Source organism: Ursus arctos, unplaced genomic scaffold, assembly GCF_023065955.2.
Source record: "Ursus arctos isolate Adak ecotype North America unplaced genomic scaffold, UrsArc2.0 scaffold_6, whole genome shotgun sequence".
Taxonomy (NCBI): Eukaryota; Metazoa; Chordata; class Mammalia; order Carnivora; family Ursidae; genus Ursus; species Ursus arctos.
Genome location: NW_026623078.1, coordinates 71271820 through 71292264, shown reverse-complemented (window position 1 = coordinate 71292264; position 20445 = coordinate 71271820). Strand labels below are relative to the sequence as shown.

Sequence of the window (20445 nt, the reverse complement as noted above, 5' to 3'; positions counted from 1 at the left end):
AAGGGCATTAAAATGTGGTCTCAGCCCTCAGGAACCCAGAGATTTGCTGCATTATTGCTCAAAGTCACCCCACCACTGTTTCTGGGGTGCTCATCATTGGGAGTAGAGGTGGAAAGCATGTCCACTTCATGCTTTTCATCTGATGACTCGAGCTTGTGGTCAAGCAGCCTTATGTCCCTCGGTGAGACTTTTTCATTGGAAATGTGTGTGCCAACTCTTGGCTTTTTCAGATGCAGAATTAAAGTCTGTTACCTTGTTCCAGGGGTAGATGTTCTGGTTTCAGTCAGCTGCCTCTGAGCGTTTACACTGAATCTCGTCCCAAGGACAGTGACCAACATCTAAGTTGAATCATTTCTTTCTGCCTCAGGAAACAAAATGCCACGGAATATATCCATTTTGCCAACATAATTTCATTTTTCATACAGGAAAGTCTTGGAGATACTTTGGACCACTGAGTCAAATACGGAAGTAAATTGGAAACAGGGATGACTGAGGGAGAAAATCATTTCCATTGCTGTTCTCAAGTATACAGGAAAAATGTCATTGACTCTTCCAAGCACTGAGAAGCCCAGGGATGTTTTCTTCGAAAGGATGACATAGGGTTAAGTAATTGTGGGGGCTAAGATCCTCCTCTACTGCTCACCCACAACATCTTTTAGCCTGACCTTGAAGAAGCCGACTTGTTTTGGTAAATTACTCTTCTTTCCATCCCCATAAACCTGAGCACTTGTTATAAGTCATGCTTTGTACCAAATGCTTGGCATGCATCTCAGCACCTGACATACTGTATAATTTATGTCGATATTTGTTCCCTTGTCTTGCCCACTAGAGGGACGGGGATTTTGTTAAAAATCTGTTCTGTTCACTGCTGTGACCCCAGAAGCGTGAACAGTGCTGGCACGTCCCGGGCACTCAGTAAACATTTATTGCACAGATATATGAGTTATCTCATTTTTTCTCACAAGGACCCTGGGAGGTGAATATTATGTCTTCTGCTATAGAGATGGAGAAACGAAGATGTGGATCTTAGGTACTTTCGAAGATATCTTAGTTTGGAGGGGGTGCCATCTGAGGCTCATGGGAAATGATGCATTTCACCAGGAAATTTGTGAAGAAAATAAAACTCATTTAGCTCTGTGTTTCTTCCGGAAGGCAATTATGTGAGGTCTCCATCATGGACTTGTTTCCCTCAACTATGTATGTAATCCTCCATTCATTGTGTTGAGGGAGGGATTACACCCCTGGCTCAGCTCCCGAGAGAGAGGTGGAAGGGAGTGACCGATCACGAAGCACACAGCGTGAGCCAGTTCTTTGCATCAATGTCATCTCACTTCCCCCTCTCCAGCCTGGCATCAGCCCATCTCACAGGTGAAGACACTGAGGCTGAAAACAGTGACAGGATCTCCCCGGGGCCACATGACCAAGATGAAGCTGCCAGTCTTTGTTCTTCCCATCTGTTTATGAGCCTACTCACCTGTTCAGCTCACAGACAGAAAAGTCTTTGTCACCATTATATCTCCAGTGCTCAGCAGAGTGTCACGTATGTAGTAGGTGCCTAATAAACACCAACTGGGTTGATGGAATTTCCCCAAAGTAAGTTCAGGGGCACATCCTATCTCCAGAACACCCTCAGTTCCTTACTCATGCCTTTCAGCTGAGACCTCACTGTACAATCTGAGCAGGGAGGAGTGAGAGGAGGACTAGTCTCTGTTTGTTGACAACAAGACACAGATGGTGACTAATTTGGCAATTATTTATTTTGATCTTATCCAGCATTTTCATTTTTCGCTAGTTCTTCGATTAATTGGGTGGCTCCGGCAGCATGTGGGTCCATTTCATGCTTCATCGATGAATCCCACAAAGTCCCATTAAATCAATTAAGTCGGGGGGAGGGGGCCGTGAGAGAAGCCAGGAAGGGAATCTGTGTGCCTTAGCTCCTCACACAAAGCTCCCCAGTCCTGGGGCTGCAAGGGGAGGGGCTTCCACCACAGTCACCTGACCTGGATCCAGCGTGGATTCTGCCTCCAAAGTGAGCAGTGTCCAGGAGAGAGAGTTGGGACCTCTGCACACAAAGCCAAAACACCAGGGATAAGGTGTGGGGCGCCCACAGGAAGTGCCAATAAAATGCTCTGGCAGTTCAGAGAAGGGAGAGAAGATAACTGCTGGGGGTGTGTGCTAATGGTGGGCAGAGGGTATCAGGGAAAGTTTTCTGGAAGAGACAGGGGTTGGCCTGGGTCTTAAAGGGTAACGGGATAGGCTGTGCAGAGAAGGTGGGAAAGGCATTCCAGGAAGCAGGCTCTCCTAAGCCGAGGCGGAGCTGGGCAAATGCAGAGTGGGTATGTTAACAGGAGTGCCTCCAGCTGAAGCAGAAGGTGCACAGAAGGGAAAAACTGAGGTGGGAAGCGAAGTCTGTGGAATAGATCCCAGGAAGCCCAAATGCCGTGCCTGGAGGCACATAGGTGCAGTGGCACAAAGTCCTGGGTCTGAAAGTTGGCTTGCTAGCTGGGTGACCTTGGGTGACTGGCCAGTGCATCCAGTTTGCCTTCTCCTTGACCCTGTAATGAAGCTACGGCAAGAATTCAGATAATCCATGTAAAGCACTTCACACAGGCACATGGTAAGCATTCAATAAACGGCAACAGCTCTTTTGTTGTTAGTTCTGTTTTTAATTATTAGACGGTAAGATTCCATGAAAGGTTATATTGAAACATGTAAGAGAGATGGAAGGAAGAGACTTCAGAAAAATCTGAGGTCTTTTGACATCTCTGATGAGCATCTTTTATTAACGAGTTGTTCATGTGAACAGATACTTTATTTTTGGTACGTAAAGGGCATGACACTGTTTATCCTGAGTCATAGTAAACCATCATAGAGAGAGTAGTATTGAATTTGACCTAAAAAAAAAAAAAAGTTTAAGTGGGAAGAACAGCTCAATTCAGAGCTCACTTAAAAGAAGATTTTCTTAGCTCTGCCTATGTGCTAAATACTAAATTAAGCAGTGACTGTACAAAGATCAGTGGTCCATAGTCCCAGCTGAGTAGGGAACATCGACATGAAAATAAATACAAAATGTGATAACTTGGGCCAAAGAAGTTTGTGCGGATTTCTAAATTTAGGAAATTATTGAAATAGCTCCAGGTAAAGTATCTCTTGCTACCTTGTGACAGCATACCTAGGTCTGTGTTGGGTTTTTTTGTTTTGTTTTGTTTTTAAGTAATGAACATCCTTTTCATGACTAAGTCGGTAAATTCAAAGTGTTAGAGCTTTGGTGATGAAAGCAATAGAACTGTTAATGTTATAGAACAAGACACCCCGGAGTTTTATTTATTTTATGTTCTGAGCAACTACAGTTCCATTCTGGGAACTCTGATACACCTGAGATGCAGTGGGGTGGATAGGTTGACGAGCAATTGAATGGTCTACCTGTGTGCACCTAGACATAGTGATTCTCTTAGGAAGGAAGAGGGAGACATGGTCATTGTCTTGTTTGCTTCTTCTGAGCCTGGTGCCGTAGGCGCACAGCATTCCACGTATGCCAAGTCTTCTGACTCTCAGCAGTAACCCGGTGGAGTTAAATTTATTATCCCCATTTTGTAGGCAAGGTAACAGAACCAGAGAAGCCAAGCAGCTTTCCCAAGGTCACAGAGCTGGTCACTGGCAGAGCCTGGGTTGGGGCGCAGGTGGGTCAGACTCCAAAGTCCTTTGTGCATTTGCACGCCAGACTCTCTACGATCACACTTGTTAGGCTGACAAGGAACAATCTGTAATCAGCCTAATGCAGAAGTATTGCATCCTCATAAAGAAACATTCCCTTTGCGATGAGTCACTGATCATCCGCTGTACACGGGGCTGGAAGATGAGGTGGCAGTTGCTTCTCTCCTGCTGTGTGGGGTGGCGATAACTTTCTCAGAGAGCCTGTCTCCATCCCTGCACTGTTTCTGACTGCCTGCCACTCCAATCAGAGCCCTTCTCTGATGCTGGCTGCTTCTGGGACAGCTTACCTCCAGCAGCACAGTGACTTGGGGGCTTCAGCTCCTCGCCCCCAGGCAGGTGAGCCCCCTCTGACCCTCTGACCCAGCACAGTGCAGATGCTGAGCCGCACCGAGCTGAGCAGTCTAACAGTGGTGTCTCCTAAAATCCACACAAGTAAGGGTTAACTAAACACGGAGGTGCCAGGAAGAGCAATAAAGGTCATCGCATCACGCCGCGCATGTACATTGCGTCGTTCGGTTTATGATGAGCTTTCTCCTGCCGTCACAGGTGTAGCCAGGGACTGTGTTATCCTCACACCAGCTCTACGAGGGAAGTGTTTTTATCATCCCTATTGTTCCTAAGAGGAAACTGAAACAGAGAAGCTGCACAGTTTACTCAAGGTCACAAGGGTAAAAGGTGGCAAAGCTAGGATCTGAATGTGAGCACCCAGCTCCCGGGGCTAACACACTTAACTAGTAAGCCGCTGTTCCTCTGCTATGTCTGGTGGGCCCATGGGGACTCTTCCAGCTCCATTCGTCTGTGACTTTGTTGGTCTGTGAAGTGCTGTTGGGTTAGACTATTGTGTGGACTTGTCTATACAGGCTAGAAATGGACCCGATACTTACCAGAAGGGAGGGGGCCTGGTGAGAAGGGGCAGGATGAGGTGGGCTTAGCAGGGAGCGCTTTCCTCCCTGGCGGAGAAACCACCAGGGTGCGAGCCTGCAACGCTTGGAATTTCCAGTTGTCAGACTGGTCCACGTGAACTCAAGGATATTCTTTTCACTCCAATGCAAAGGAAAAAATGTCTGACAGATGAAGCAGAGAAAACGACCTTTCTCATAGACCCAGAGCCGGGTCCTTGAACTCTGTGCTCACAGGCCTCTGTTTCACTGCGGGGCTGTTATTTGTGTGGCCATCAGGAGGGTGAGAGAGAAAGCACAAGCCAGACTTCTTTTTCCGCCTGTGAGCTGGGATCCTTGAAATGAAATTTATTTCCCATCTTCCTGAGCCATGAACTGAATGCCAGGCACCTGGCACATGTGCTGGTGGGTATAAATAGTCTGGCAGGGGGGCCTCTGCTAAATTAGTACCTCCCGGCCCTTCCTCAGAGGACACTCCGAGCCAGACAGCTCTATCAGCTTTACACCAGCCTCTCTCAAGCACAGACCTTTCAAACATTCACAACTTTTCCTTATCGTATAATTCATGAACAGCTATATGCTGAATGTTCAGAACTGTTCGGTAAAAATACAAATTGTAAAACTCATCACCCACCCCAAAAAGCTTACCGGTTGATGAGTATAAACGATCGGTAAATACTATACCCGTGACCTTCTGCTCCTTGTCAAGGACAATGTCCTTATTTTAGCCTTCTTTCCATGGCTGGGTTTTTTTTGTTTTGTTTTGTTTTTCTTTTTGATAATGCCGACTCCATGGCCCTTTTCTCTTTTGGCCTTCATGAGATTGTATACTCTGGTTTTCCTCTTTGCTCTCGTTTCCTTCCATCGGCCTGCTCCCCTTCTGGCTCCCCAAAATAGGCTGCCAAGGGCCAGTCCTAATTTATCTTTTGATTTTCATAATGAAAAGTGCTAGTTTTGTGGAGTAGCCTGTTGCATTAACGGGCTCACTTAAACTATTACACTATCTGGGCAAAATATTTAAAATATATGTGAAAGCTGGGGGGAGGGGCAGCCCAGGAAGTAGAGGGGCCACGATCCTTGGCAGAAGGCAGCACGTCAGATGAGCTCCCCATTCACTTCAGATTATTACCTGAGGCTACTTGTCATTCTCAGCCAGGGGGTAAATCCTGGTCAGAAAGCATCACCTCACTGTAGAGAGGACACAGCACTTGGGGCTGCCGGAGAGGAGGGAACCTCAGATAAATGATCCCCCGAATATGCAGGCAAACTCCTTTTTTTTTTTTTTTTAAGATTTTATTTAGTCATTTGAGAGACACAGCCAGCAAGAGAGGGAACACAAGCAGGGGGAGTGGGAGAGGAAGAAGCAGGCTCCCAGAGGAAGAGCCCAACGTGGGGCTCGATCCCAGAACTCCAGGACCACTCCCTGAGCCGAAGGCAGATGCTTAATGCCTGAGCCACCCAGGCACCCCTGCAGGCAAACTCCTGAAGTCATCAGATAACTCCTAAATTGCACTAGTGAGGAGTGAGATTTCAGGATGCCCGGAGCAGTGGAACAGCAGGGAAGCTGAAGTGCTGAGCAGAGGTTTTAGCAACTGAGCAGTACTGGGGAGATAGACGATGGAGTTCAAGTCGCCAAAGCCAAGAGGCCTTGGTAAAACTCCCTAGGATTTCAGTTAGGACTCCAGGAGGCCGGAATCCTAGGGATAAGGGCTACACGCTCAAACAATTCCCTTAGAGTCATGACTCTGCCTCGGAGTAAGGGAAAGATCACAACAGATCAGCAGGAACAAAGCCTAAAGCCAAACCTGGCCGGGCTCAAGGCGAGTACTGGTCCTTTATCTGCTCAAAGAAGAGAAAACCTTAACCCTACTTGGAGAAAGACAACGTTAACCAATTCAACCGTACCCAAAGAATTCATACATTGACAAGGATTGGAGCCCACCAATTTAGAGAAACACTCAGAATATCGGAGGTATAAAAACTCTGCTGTTTCTTTTTTCTTTTCCTAAGTCTTGACAGAGCACATCCAATCTTGTCATTGACCATGGCGTTTATGTAGTTCCCAAGTCCTCACCCTTCCCGGAAATCCAGACCAGATTTTCTGGCTTCCCGATGCACACGTGCACCTGTGTGTCCCTCTGAACTCCCAAATTCCATACACCCTACACGGAGGTGGTTATGGTCTCTCCCAGACTTGCTTGCCCTTCTTTTGGTTAAAGGCGCCGCTGTCCTCCCTCATTTTCAGTCCTAAAATTCTAATCACATCTGGCTTCTTCCTGTTCTTCAAAATCTCCTACAATTAATTTGTCTTCTCCATGTTAACCACGGCTACAGTCTTAGGCAGGTCTTTGTGCCTATTTCTCCGGCTAGCAATTGCATCTTTTAATTTAAAAGAATTGAGATATAATCCACATACAGGATTTAAAATTCAGCGGTTTTTGGCTAGATGTACAAAATTTCTACCACTACTGTCTAATCCTAGATCTGGGCTCTGATGGGAGGGTCAGATTTGGGAAATGGGGTAAGACGGAAATAAGGCGGGGTAGGGAGAGTTAGGGCCCCTCCACCATCGGCTCTCAGAGCATCGGGGGCCAGGACAGAAGGACACAAGAGCCCTGGCATCCTTCGTAATGTTGAGCTTAGGTCTCTGGGGCACTTTTCTTCTCTTTTTCTGTGAGAGCCTCATGGCACACTGTGAGGTAGACAAGTTAGGTATTATTCCATCCACTTGAGAGAAGAAGAAACGGGGGCCCGCTGAGAGGTGCCAGCCCTCGTCCAAGGTTACATAACTGATTCCTGCAGCTCCGGTCTGGACTCCAGCCCAACCCGTTTTTACTGGGCCACACTTTTTTTCCAGAGTGAAGAGATTACGTCGGATCCTAACTTAGGAGATACAGATACATAAATTAGAAAAGGATCTAGTTAGAAGTAAAAGCCTTTCTTTTAAAGTTTCCTCAGGCACAGAATAAACTCTAAACTTGAACTTGGCTGTTCAAGTTCTAGTTCTGCTGCTTACCAGTTGTATGATCTTGAGGCTATCCCTGAATGTTTCTGAGGCTCCGTTTTCTCACCTGTACAACTGAAATGATAACAGTTATCTCACAGATTTGCCACGAGGGTCAGATCAGGGACTACATCGTTAGTACTCTGAAAACTGGGAGGGTAAGGTGAAGGTTTATGGAGGTTAAGGTTTTTCTTTGACTAGCGCTGGACTCCGGATGGGATTCTAGGGCTGTTCCCATGCACGGGCTGTCTCAAGCTGATGAAACATTTATTCACTCACTCAGAAATAAATTTCCATTCTTCATAAGCCACATGGTATGTGGTGTTCTGTGCTCACAGCCTGAATGGAGTTAGACACAGGTTGATGTCACAGTGATGCAGGGGGGCACTCCTTTCAACAGAGGGGTCAGGGCAATGAAACTTACCAAGATCCTGATTTTTTCTCCATCTTTCTGCAGTTTCTCACCTGGACCAAGTCCTGTAAAATTCTGCAGAATGAGCTCCTCAGCGAGCAAGTGTCTCACAGCGAATAGTTGGAATGATCATAAAGACGACGTGATCCTTTGTTTGGAGGACTCTGTAGCAGGTGGGGGAGGTGGAAGAGGGGAGCTTGGGCAGTGAGGGGTTCAGTCCATGAAAGAATGATCTCTTGCTCACTATGCATCCAGAGCACACCAGATCTGACAAGCTGGGCCTGGTCCCTGAATCATCACTTTAGGCCTTTTTGAGTTTCGTGAGCCTCTCTTTACCAGGCTTCTGGACTGAAATCCAGGGCAGCCTTTCTGAGGATAGCAAACTTGGAGGGGGGCGGATGGGTCTTCAGAAGCCTCTTTTAATTTTGAGGTCACTTGATACATTAAAAATCCGTGACATAATGGAAGTACAGGGACCTTTCCTTTCTCACTGCTTTACCCAGGACACAGGTTTCTTTCTTGCAGCTCTCAGCTCCAGCCAATGAGACCTCGGGCTCACATGCCCTGCTGTCAGGATTGCCCACTGAACAATCCATGAAAAAACCGCAGCTCGGTCAGCACAGTCCAGAGGATGCCGGATGACGGCAGGATACAGGGCCTCACTTAGCATGTCTGTCCTCATGTTTGTCTGCAGTGGGACTTGGCACTTGGCTGGAGCTCAGGTCCGAAGCGCTCTTTAGGTTTTTGTTGTATTTCAATCCAATCAGTCTGGTTTTTATCCCACTTCTCCCAGATGCCAGGCATGGTCCCAAGCACTAGGGAGGGAAATATAATTCAAAGCCATTTCTCTGCTTCTCACCTGGGTGAAGCCATTACCATCTGTCTCCTGTGGTATCACAACAGCTTCCTAAATGTGGGTTATATCACGTTCCTTTCCAATGCAGAATCTCCCAGTGGCTCCCCACTTCCCCCAGAGCAAAGCTCATGTCCCCTCATGGCCCCCTGATTACCTCTCAGTCCTCCTCCCCTTCTGCTCTCCCCCACGTACACACCCATCTCAGGGCCTTTGCACTGAATTGCACTTCCAAGCCCATACTACGAGCTGTATTAGTCCACAGGGTCGTTTCCTTACCTCTTTCATGCCTTCATGAAAATGCCCCCCCACTGATGGATTTTCGTCTGTTTTGTGCACTGAAGTATCTTAATCACCCAGGAGAGTGCCCTTGGTACATATCTCTTCAATGAACAAGTGAATGAATGAAGAACTTTGCCATGTAGTGTGGGAAGAGAGGAGACATGGCAAGTATGAAATCTCTTCTTCCACCATCATCCTGTTCCCTTTATTTGCATCTCTTTCGGTGCTGACTCAAACCTACATTGTGTGGAAGGACGATGTCCGCCTGTGTCTCCTGGCACCCTGCATCGTGCCCCGTGTGAGGTCTGCCTCCAGCACTTCGCACTGAGTTCTGCATGCAGCAAGGGCTTGCTACATTATGGTCTGATTGAAGAAGGATCTGAGTCCTGCGGACGCAGGTTGTAATGGTTTGTGGAGGGGGTGGCGGTGATGGCTATGGGCTGTAATATCCAGGGAAACAGAACTGAACTTGGGAGCTGTGCACTGAATCCGGAAGTGGGGAACAGAGAGGGAACTCTAGGCAGGGACGGAAGGCAGGAGAGGCTTGGTGGCTAGAATGCATTCATTGCCTTGGGACTGAGGTTCCCTCCCAGGCGGGGCAAGAGTGGTCGTGTCTTTGCTACCTGTGGCATGGCTGTTGCCTATCTTGAGTGTCTGGACCCCTCTTCCTTCGGCTCACACCCCTGCCCTGGGGCCTGCCTGCCCCTGGGGCCTTGTGTCATGAGCCAGGCAGGTGTTCATTCTTCCATCCAGCATGCCAGCAAACTGAAGGCTCCTTTGATGCCTAGAGACTCCCTCTCCAGGTAGCCAGACTTTCCTGACCCTCTGTCCCATTTCTTCTCTGCTGAGGATCTGTGGGCCACTCCATCCTTTGCTCTGGGGTGGACGGGTGTTACCCCTCTAGTCCTGGGCTCCCTCCTTACGAGTTTGTAGCTGTCTGTTTCCTCCTTCAGTCTGTAAGTCCCTGGAGAGCAGGGTTAGGGTTGGATTTGTATCTTTTATCAAATCTGTACCTTTAATGTAATTCATAAATAAATTCACTTAGTAACAGTGTGTTGATTTGAGGGAATTGTTGAATTAATTCCTCATTGGATGCTGCTCTGGGAGGCAGAGATGGGCCTAGAAAAGTGCTCCATTTGACTACACAGAAACCGTGGGTTCCCTCGGAAGCGGCGCACTTTCCAGGGAGAGGGCAGCGATGTTCGGCATGTACTATGGACCAGGCCGTGTGCCAGGTGTTTCTCAGACTTCACTGTATTTATTCCTCAGAACAATCCTGGGAGGCAGCTCCATTAGAATCTCTATATTTATGCTCGTGCCAAGTGCTCCCAACCCCTTAGATTAGATCGATTTAAGCTCTGTGAGCAGAGCCTTCACAGCCCTCTGGTCTCAGCTTCAGTGCCACCGCCTTGGAGAAGCCTCCCCTGACTCCCTTCTGTCCAGACACCTCCTTCCTGCCATTGTCCCCCATCACAGTCCACAGCTATCTTTCCTTCAAGGACTTATTATTATTTTATTATTATTTATTTATTTATTTGAGAGAGAGTGAAAGGGAGAGAGAGAGCACGAGTGGGGAGAGGCAGAGGGAGAGAGAGAAGCAGGCTCCCTACCGAGTGCAGAGCCCGATGTGGGGCTCGATCCCAGGACCCGGGAATCATGACCCGAGCTGAAGGCAGACGCTCAACTGACTGAGCCACCCAGGGCCCCCCCGCAAGTACTTATTGTAAGCCGTGATTATCTTACTGATTTTTTTCCCTAAGTTTTCCACCACCCATCCCTCTGAATGGTACCTCCACGAAGGCAGTGGGCGTGGTTGTGTGGTCCACCATCGAATCTCCAGTGCTTAGCAAAGTACCTGGTGTGCAGTCGGCACACATCACAGGTTTACTGAATGAGTAGCTCGGACGTCACCATTTTGCATCTTATTTCGTGCCTATGAAATTGTAAGGGCTCGGTACATTTCGACGCTTCAGGAAGATGTTTTAGTATTTCCCTCCTTTTGTCTGATTCTTCTAAATTAAAAAAGATATTTTCACAGCGGTTCTTTCCACAAAAGTTCCATGAAAATGATTATTGTTTTTATTTAAGAAAAGAAACGTATGTAGCACCTACTATATACCAGTCAACGTTCTGAGTGCCTTACAAATATTAACTAGTTTAATCTTCATAAGAACCCTCTGAGGTCGGTACTATTATTGTCTTCATTTTGCAGAAGAGCAAACTGAGGCAGAGAGAAGTTAAGTAATTTTCCCAAGGTCACATAGCCAATAGATGGCAGGGCTAGAATTTAAAGCCAGACAGGCTGGCTCCCTAATTCATGCTCTTAACTGTTCTGCTATGTTTCTCTTTACTCCACTGAGGTAGAAGTGGATAGAGAAGGGATAACAGAGGATTATCATTGATTGAACCTCTGCTAGATTCCAGCTACTTTGCCAGATTATCTCAGTTCAGCCTCCAGACTGGACATTATCTTAATTTTGGAGATTGAAAAATTGTGACTCAAAGAGGGTCAGTAACTTGCTTAAGGTTTTCTCCAGTGGTGGAGCTGGGATTCAAATTCTGATCTATTTGATGGTGAGGTCCAAGTATCTCCCCTTGGCCATGCTAATGGCAGCTAGGAAAAGCAGGCCCGGCATTGGTACCCCGGCTCCCCTGCAGAAGCCTCCCATTCGTTACACGAGACCAAGATGCAGTCTCCATAATTTTGCTCTAATGGCAAAGCAGCTTTTCTCAGGGCAACTGTGGTTCTTCTTTGCATGTCTGCGACATTGGTCTGGCTGTGGCTCACGATGGAAGCAGCCCTCAGTCAGATATCAGAATAGGTGGCTCAGCCTCTCTAAAATCCTTCCCTGATAGTAAGATGGGGACACTAATATGCACGTTTCCTGCCTTAATGGGCTATTGCAAAGATCTAATGGCATTATGTTCATGAAAGGGATATGAAGACTGTAAAAGTCCGTGAGAGAAACACGGAGCAGTGTGGTGCTTGAAGAACGCACCCTGGGGAAGCAAGGACAAAAACCCGGCAGAGCCCGATGCTGCGGCAATTTTGAGTGATTTCTCTGCAGATTCTTCCTGACTTAACATCTGCTTCAAAGTCATGGAGTTCAGGTCCATTTCTTTCGCATTGCCCCTTCTTTCTGGAGAGTCTTAGCAAAGCAAACATCACCATCCATCCACCCATCCATCTATCATCCATCCATCTATCATCCATCCATCTATCATCCATCCATCCATCCATCCATCCATCCATCCATGTATTCATTATAGACAAACATCCCAGTTACTGGAGATAAGACACAATGACCAAAAGAATGGAACCCCTCAGTCCTCATAGTGAGTTTCTGTGTTTGTGTGCACACGCGTGTACATGTGTACACGTACACATAGTTGGTATACTACTAAGCACTTAAAAACACTATAGTAAGTATTTTCTACACTTTTTAAATTTTATCTTCACAGAAAACTGATAATGAAGGGGTTATCCTCCTATTTTACAGATGAGAAAACCGAGGCTCAGAAAAGTTAAGCCACTTGGCAAAAGCCCAATGATTAGAAAGTATGGAGCCAGGATTCATCCTCATTTATAACTCCAAAGCCCAAATATCATCCTGATGATTGTACTAAACCATATGAATGTAATTGCTTCAAACTTTCCCCTGTTTTTCTCTTGGGTTTTATAGACTTTGCTTGTGTTTATCCACTCTAAAGCTATGGGCATCAGGCCGACTGAAAAAGAGATTACCTGGGTCTGGCTCAGGAATATATTTTAGGGGTTGGTATGTACTGAGCTGGAAATAACACTGGCTTATGATGGAACAAAGTCCGTCTTAAGGCATGGATGAGTGATGTTTGGAAAGTAGCATTAGAAAGTGGCTGGCATGTTAATGATTTAAAAACCTAAGCTTTTAAGGCTGAGCTCACATATACCTTCTTTTGCCTGACTGTACTGTCCCATGGTCTTATTAGTGATGGTTTTTCAGAACAGCAGAGCCACATGGCTAATATGGAGTAAGGGAAGCACCAGAGACGTTAGACCTTAGGCCGTTGTGGGAGGGGGTGAAGAAAGCTATGTAAGACTTGCTTCTACTTCTGGTGCTAGGCTTGAAGTTTCTCCAGGTCAGCAAGGCCAGCAGTTGGAAAGAAAAGATGGATGTGAAGTGGAGAACAGTGAGAACAATTTGGGGTGCACAGAGACAAATCAGAACCCATAAAGGCAAATTAGAGCCCACGAGGACAGGTTGGAACCCACATCTTTCTCTTGCTGCCTCTAATTTTCATGATGGGGGTGGGGTGACCTCCAGAAGCTGGTGCTCTTTGTTACAGAGTTACGCATGCTCCTGTTCCAGACTCAGGGGAGGAGACCAGTGGGGCCTGAAGTGCTGCGAGCCGGCTGTATCCCCACCAATGAGAGCCAGCGTTCATTAGAGGCACCTGCGTGGGTGCTGGTCCACCAGGACCTTCAGGGCATAATAGCTGCTTTCAAATATTGCAGATTCTTCCTGTGACCAGTGCTAACTCAGAACCATCCAGGGAAAGGAATTCTGGGAAACATAGTTCCAGTCAAGCCAAATTGGCATAATATTGAACCTCCACACATCCCAATCTCTTAGGAAAGTCCACACAACTTAGCACTGAATGGGTTCCTATGACATGACACTGTCATGTCTTCTGACTTGATGGTAGCTCCTTCAGTAGAGAACGCTACCTTGTAGTTTTTGTTTCCCAGCAATGCCCAGTTCAGTGCTAGCCACAGAGATCTTCAATGAACAATAAATTGCAGTTGATCCCTCCCTGTCTGCCTCTTCTGTTTAGTAAGCTTAGATTTTCATCTTGGGTACTCCCTTAGAAATCACTCCATCTATAATATTCTTGATAGCTGATTATCTTGTTTCTTTTCTAGCCCTCAGTGACAGGTGTTCTAATTCCCGGAGCCCATCCCCCAATAGCTATGGCTCTTAGCATTGAGAGAAATAGAGCTTGAGGAGTTTAGATTTTATTGATCTCACAGCATCCACCAGGCTGTTGGACTCATGCATGATCCATTCCAAGCACAACTCAGAACAAGAAACTCACGAATGTTTTATGTTCCATTATTATTATAATGCCCTTAGTCTCCTCCAAATTTCATATTTTCCTTCTTTGAAAAACATTTTCATATACATAACATAAAATTTACCATTTAAACTATCTTGAAGTGGGGGCGCTTGGGTGGCTCAGTCAGTTAAGCATCTGACTCCTGATTTTGGCTCAGGTTTTGATCTCAGCAGGGAGTCTGCTTGAGATTCTCTCTCTCCCTCTGCCCCTCCCCTCTGCATATGCATGCACATGCTCTCTCTCTCTCTAAAATAAATAAATCAATCTTTTTTAAAAAACTCTCTTGAAGTGGCATTAAGTACTTTCACTACTGTCTATTCCCATAACTCTTTTCATCCCACACAACTGAAAGTGTGTACCTATTAAACACTAACTTCCCGTGCTCTCCTCCCCCAGCTCCTGGCCCCCACCATGCTAGTGTCTGTCTCTATGAGTTTGACTACTCTAATTACCTCGTTAAGTGGAATCATACAACAGTTGTCCTTTTGTGACTGGCTTATTTCACTTAACGTAATGTCTTCAAGGTTCATCCGTGTTATAACATGTGCCAGAATTTCCTTCCTTTTTAAGATTAAATAATATTCTGTTGTATATATATCCACATTTTACTTACCCATTCATCCATCGATGTCCATCTCTTTGATAACTTATGTTACACAAAGAGCCCAAAGAGGAATTTATGATCTTATCTAGGAGTCCTGTTTTGCTTTGATATTCTTAAATTTGCATAGCAAATAAAATATATATTAGACTTTGACGATCCTTAGTTATCTAAATTTAACATCATGGAATGAGATTCCATCAGAGAGGGAGTCTTGATGAGATGGGATGACAAGAAAGAGGACGGAGCAGGGAAAGCCATTCAGCAAACATCTGGTCATTCATGGCTAAGCTGCCTTGAGGGGATCATGGCAAGTGAGGGAGGTCTATCTGAGTTCATACTAGTTCGTTTAACTTAGGTTATTTAAATCTATTAATATTTCACAAGAACAATTTTCACAACCACAAACAATATTTCTTTGGAAAGAATGCAACTTTGAAGTCAGACTCTTTCTCACTGTGTGGTTTGGGTAAAGTACCTTAATGATGGCGGGTCATAGTCATTAAGTGCTTACTGTATGCTAGGCACATTGCCCAATGTCTTACTTTTATTCTCTCATTTATGAAAAGTACCATTATTATCCCTATCTTATAGAAGAGATGACTGAGGCACAGAGAAGACTTGCCCAGGTCACATGGCAAGTAAATAGCAGAGCTGGGAACCAAGCCCAAGTAGTCTGACTGCAGCACCTGGGGCATAACCATTACTCTGTACTTGGCCTTGGCTTTCCCATATGCAAAATGGGACAGTAACATCTAACTTTTAGTTTTGTATGAATTGAAGATAAAGAATGTTAAAAAATATTCAAAGTTCCTGGTATGTAGTAGATCCTTTATAGATGTTATTTTGCAAAAAAACATTGCTACTTCTCTCAAGGCTTTGGTGCCCTGTTTCTTTTGGTCACTTAGAGATTCCTTAAGAGAATCTATTGTCCCTGCATCCTTTAACCTGTCAAGTCATTTGGTATCCGTGGTCATTTTGCTGGTAAAGTGATTCTCAGTCACTCTGCCTGGTTCTTCCTCTCCACCATGTTTGCGAATGAGTGTGCGGGCATGGGGGTGGTGCGGGGGGAGTGCAGTTAGGGTGTCTGTATTAGCTTTCTGACCCTTGGAAAAGGAGGCAGAAAAGCACAGGGAAGAGGTATGATTTGTGTAAAGCTGTGCACATGAATCAATGAACAGGAGAGGCAGGAAGTGTTGCGAACCTTTGCTGTCTACCAGCTGTCAAAGCCACTGCCCGTCCTTGAGTGCCCTGGCCTCCCTGTCTCAGTGGCCTTCCTGCTCCATGCAGGTGTGGCTCTCTGAGAAGGGCTCACTGTCATGGCAATCTCTGCCACAGGCAGCTGGCAGCCTCAACCAGATAGACAGGGGCCAAAGTATGGGGTACTGCCCCAGGTCCCTGGGCTGCGATCAGCATCTGTCTACCAAACAGGTCATCTGCTTCTCAGTCCAGGTACCTTTAAAATTATAAAATAGTTTGCACATATAAAAACGAATGACAAGCGGGGCCCTCCCTGCCACCTGCTGTTATGGAGGCCGCCTCTGCCGCCCATGCTCTGCCACAGGTCCAACAGTTCACAGGTCTCATCTCGTCTTGGAGGGGCTTATCGACCTGGGGAGTTGAGTTAACCTAGTTGTCTTGTGACTTTAGCTCTCCGACATGCTCCAAGAAAGTTATGATTGTTTAGATCATCTAGTTATCTCTTATTGTTAGGCTGAGAGAAAGATCCCCTGTATCTCTCCACATACTAGATGAAAGGCGACCCCTTCTTGGCTGGGCAGTTCTCACTTGGATTTCTCAGAAGCAGTCATAGTCAAGCATCATCTGGGCTACAGTCATCTTGAGGCTTGACTTTGGGTAAAGTCCAAAGCAGTGCACACACAGGACGATCAGCTGCTGCGGGTTGTTGGCTGTGAGCTTGGCTGGGGCAGTGGCTTGAGTTTAGGCATCTCGCAGCATGGCGTCTGAGCTCCAAGATGGAGCTTCTAAAGAGCAAACATCCCAAAGGAGCCAGGTGGAAGCTGCTAGGCTCCTTTAACCCACCTCTGACATCATGTGGCATTACTGATGCCACATTTATTGCGGGGCCAGCCCCCATTCACCGAGTGAGGGGGCTACACAAGGACACAAATACTATGGTTCCCTGGGGCGCCATGTTGGAGACAGGCTACCATAACTATTAATGACCCATATCTTTCCAATGCCTGTCCCTTTCTCTGCTCTTTTGCAATGACTCTCATCCACGGGGTATCATGGTATAGTGAGTTATTTTATTTTCCTGAGCCTCAGATTCCATCATTTGTAAAGGGAATAATGCTCCCTGGTTATTGTTAGGAGGGAAAGTCACTCAAAAATCAGAGTTATTATAATTGACCCAGATATTTGCAATGCTAAATACAGGCTCTGTACAAGGCTCTTTACACATGTTATTTCATTTAATATCCAAAACGACCCCACAAGGGATGCACTAGTGTTATCCCCATGTGACAGATGAGAAATCTCAAGTTTAGAAAGCTTATATAATTTGTCTAATGTCACACAGTTAGGAAGCGGAAGACCTGTTCTTTTCATTACTATGTGTATTGTTTTTATTGTTTTTTGTACATAATTTTTATTTCCTTCAAAATACTAGAAACTTTGAGCTAAAGGGTTTTATATTAATAATTTTTATATTCTTCCCAGTGCCCTGCTCAGAGTTAGGCACAGGGTAGGTGTGAAAACAATAATATTCGTTAAATAGAAAAGAAACTAATTGGCAGGGAGGATGGGGACATAGAAATTCTCAGCCAGCAGATTGACTTGTTATACAGTTCTCTTTGAGAGAATGTTTTCCGTCTTTTGTACCGATTTGGATTTGACTAAATCCTCAAGGTCACAGAGGATGCCCCCTGATGGCTCCAGAGGAGGAGGGCTGAGATCAATTGTATTTACTATGGTGAAATCTCATCAATTTCACCCTGATACCAAACCCCAAAGAGTCTCTACCCTGACATTTATTTCAGAGATTCTTTGCAGACTTCTAAATATCCTCAAGTGCTCTGCAGCCGCATTGCCTGTCCTCATAGGACACATTTAGATGTACTAATACCCTAAAAACCTTGTGCCTTGATGCAAATCTCATCTCCGCGCCACTTCCCCAATTCTCCGAATCCCAGCTAATTCTTAAAAAGCGGCTCATCAGGAAGACAGTGATAAAGTTTTCCATGCAGTTAGAGAGCTAGGTATAAGGGAAAATAATTATTTACCAAGTCACTCTGTCCCCAAAGCACCCTTTGAAATTCTGTTTTTATAACCTGCCATAATTAGTTTTTTTTTTTTAATCAGTCTTCTTGAAATGAAAAGAATAATGATTTCCTGCAGGATTATAAGTAGTTATGGAGTGGCTGACCTAGACCAGAAATCACTGCTTTACATGTCTAATGTTAGCTGTCAGGAGGAATTAATTGGGGAAAGAGATAAACAGCCCTGCAGAAAGGAGGTGGTTTCCTGAGCACTCTGCCCAGAAAGGACTTGGAAGTGTCTAAGGCCCTAGACACTCTTTGGGAACCCTGACATAGGTCACTTCCTTCGTATTCTACCACCCAGGGTGACACAGGATCCTGTCCAGTGGACTCAACTGGATACTCACATGTGATTAAAACCCTCCTGCCCACCCCTAGCCAGACCTCATGTCTTTTGACTCAGAATCTAAGTGGGACGAAGGGTAACAGGAGTATCAGGGCTACTCATCTCTCTTTTGTGGCACATGCTGTGAGGATAGGTTTAGATAAAGTCATCTAGGAAATCTGGTGTTAGGGAAGGGCCATGGATTCTCAGAACTAGAAGGTATCTTGGGATGGAGGTTCTCAAAATGTGGTCCACGGATCCGTGGGGAATCTGAAACCCTTTCCGGGAATACATGAGGCCAAACCTGTTTTCACAATAACACCAAGATGTTATTTGCCCATCAGCCGTTTTTATTTATTATTTTCATGGTGTTGACACGTGCACTGATGAGGCAAAAGCAATGTGGGTGGAAATGGGGCACCTTGGTGCAAACCAGGGTCTTGGGCCCAAACTACTCTGGTGGTTAGGGCATTCTTTACCTCATGCACTAGCTGCAAAGGAACCCCACCTGTTTCACTTAAGGATGTCCTTGATGAAGCCGTGAAAAGTATTAATTGTCTTAAATCTCGACTCTGAGTACACCTATTTTTAATACTCCATGCAGTGAAATGGAAAGAAGAGAGGACGTTAAACACCCCTGCTACGTACCAAGGTGTGTGGTTATCCAGGGGAAAGACAAGCAGGCTGTTGTTGGACTCAGGAGCAGGACTTGCCACTTTTTTCAAGGAACACCATTTTTGCTTAAAAAAAAAATTGACAAACTACGGTTATTCAGCCTTGGGTATTTGGCGAATTGTTTCTCAAAAATGAATGAAGGGAATCTGGAACTTCAGGAAAACTTACTGGCAGAATTTGTGGCCGTGACAAAATTCACATTTTCAAGTGAAAATTAGAATTTTGAAACTCTTTTCTCTGGCACCATGAGCCGGATTAACATTGGGAACATTTGCAGAACTCAGTGAACCGGTATTTTCCAAGTGATCAATGCGCGATGGCACAAAACCCATACATGGGTAAAACATTCATTTAAAGTGTGAGATAGCTCAATGGACTTCAGTTGAACAGAGTTCAAGAAGTTCATTGATATCTCAGGTTCCATATTGTCATTAAGCTTTACGAAACTATCACTAGCCAAGTTGGGTGCAGTATCAGAGGAAAATATCTGTATTTATCTGGAAAGGCCATTAAATTCTGCCTCTTCTCTGCTCCGCCTTTTCAAACTGTATCTCAGTGAGGCAGAATTATTTTTCCAGGCTCCAGCCAAACCAGCATATCACACCAGACTGAATCCAGACGCATATATGAGAATCCAGAGGTCTTCTTTAAGCCAGACATTAAAGGAATTTGCAAAAATACAAAACAATCCCACTCTTTTCACTAAATTATTTGGCTTTGGGAAATGTATACATATATCTTTTTCATAAAAATGTGACTTGTATTCATATGGAATGGGTTTATTATTATTTAAATGAATTAATAAGCATTTTGAATTTTTAAATTTTTAATCTCTAAGATGGTAAAGATCAGTAAGTATCATCCCCGTAGTAAAAGGTCTTTAATAATTTTCAATAGTTAAAGGAGTCCTGAGACCAAAATTTTGAGAACCACTAGCCAAGAGAATGAAACCCTCCTTACGTGGGCCTGTTCAATGGTGTTGCATTATAAGGACACACTGTATGGGCCTTTGCCATATTTTTCAAGTTTGAGATAATTTTTATTAACACTTATATTTTTATCTAACTTAAGGGCTAGAAATTCGTTTCACATTAAGTGAGTTCTTATGTTACTGAAATTGGATTTTCATAGGCTAAAGGCAATTTTAACTCATAATCTAAGAAATGGAGGTGTCATATCCTGAGAAGAAGATCTCACTTTGCACATACACACGCTGATATTTAGAGTTCCACTGGGAAGTAGACATTGAACGCCTTATGTAAGTCATGAATTTTTTTTTCTCTTAAATATACAAAGTCAATA

General features: G+C 45.2%; 1 protein-coding gene across 2 annotated transcripts in view; it reads left to right on the top strand.

Moving 5' to 3' along the window:
- TMEM65 (transmembrane protein 65) overlaps positions 1–5884 on the top strand; it is a 105390-nt gene extending 99506 nt beyond the window's left edge. The window contains exon 10 of one of the 2 annotated variants that reach the window (XM_057307825.1): positions 426–5884. In XM_057307825.1, the coding sequence (XP_057163808.1) occupies positions 426–455 (30 nt within the window). In that variant the 3' untranslated portion in view covers positions 456–5884. The remainder of the gene's footprint in view (positions 1–425) is intronic. The other variant, XM_044382603.3, reaches the window with a different exon arrangement.
- Positions 5885–20445: the final 14561 nt, after the last annotated feature.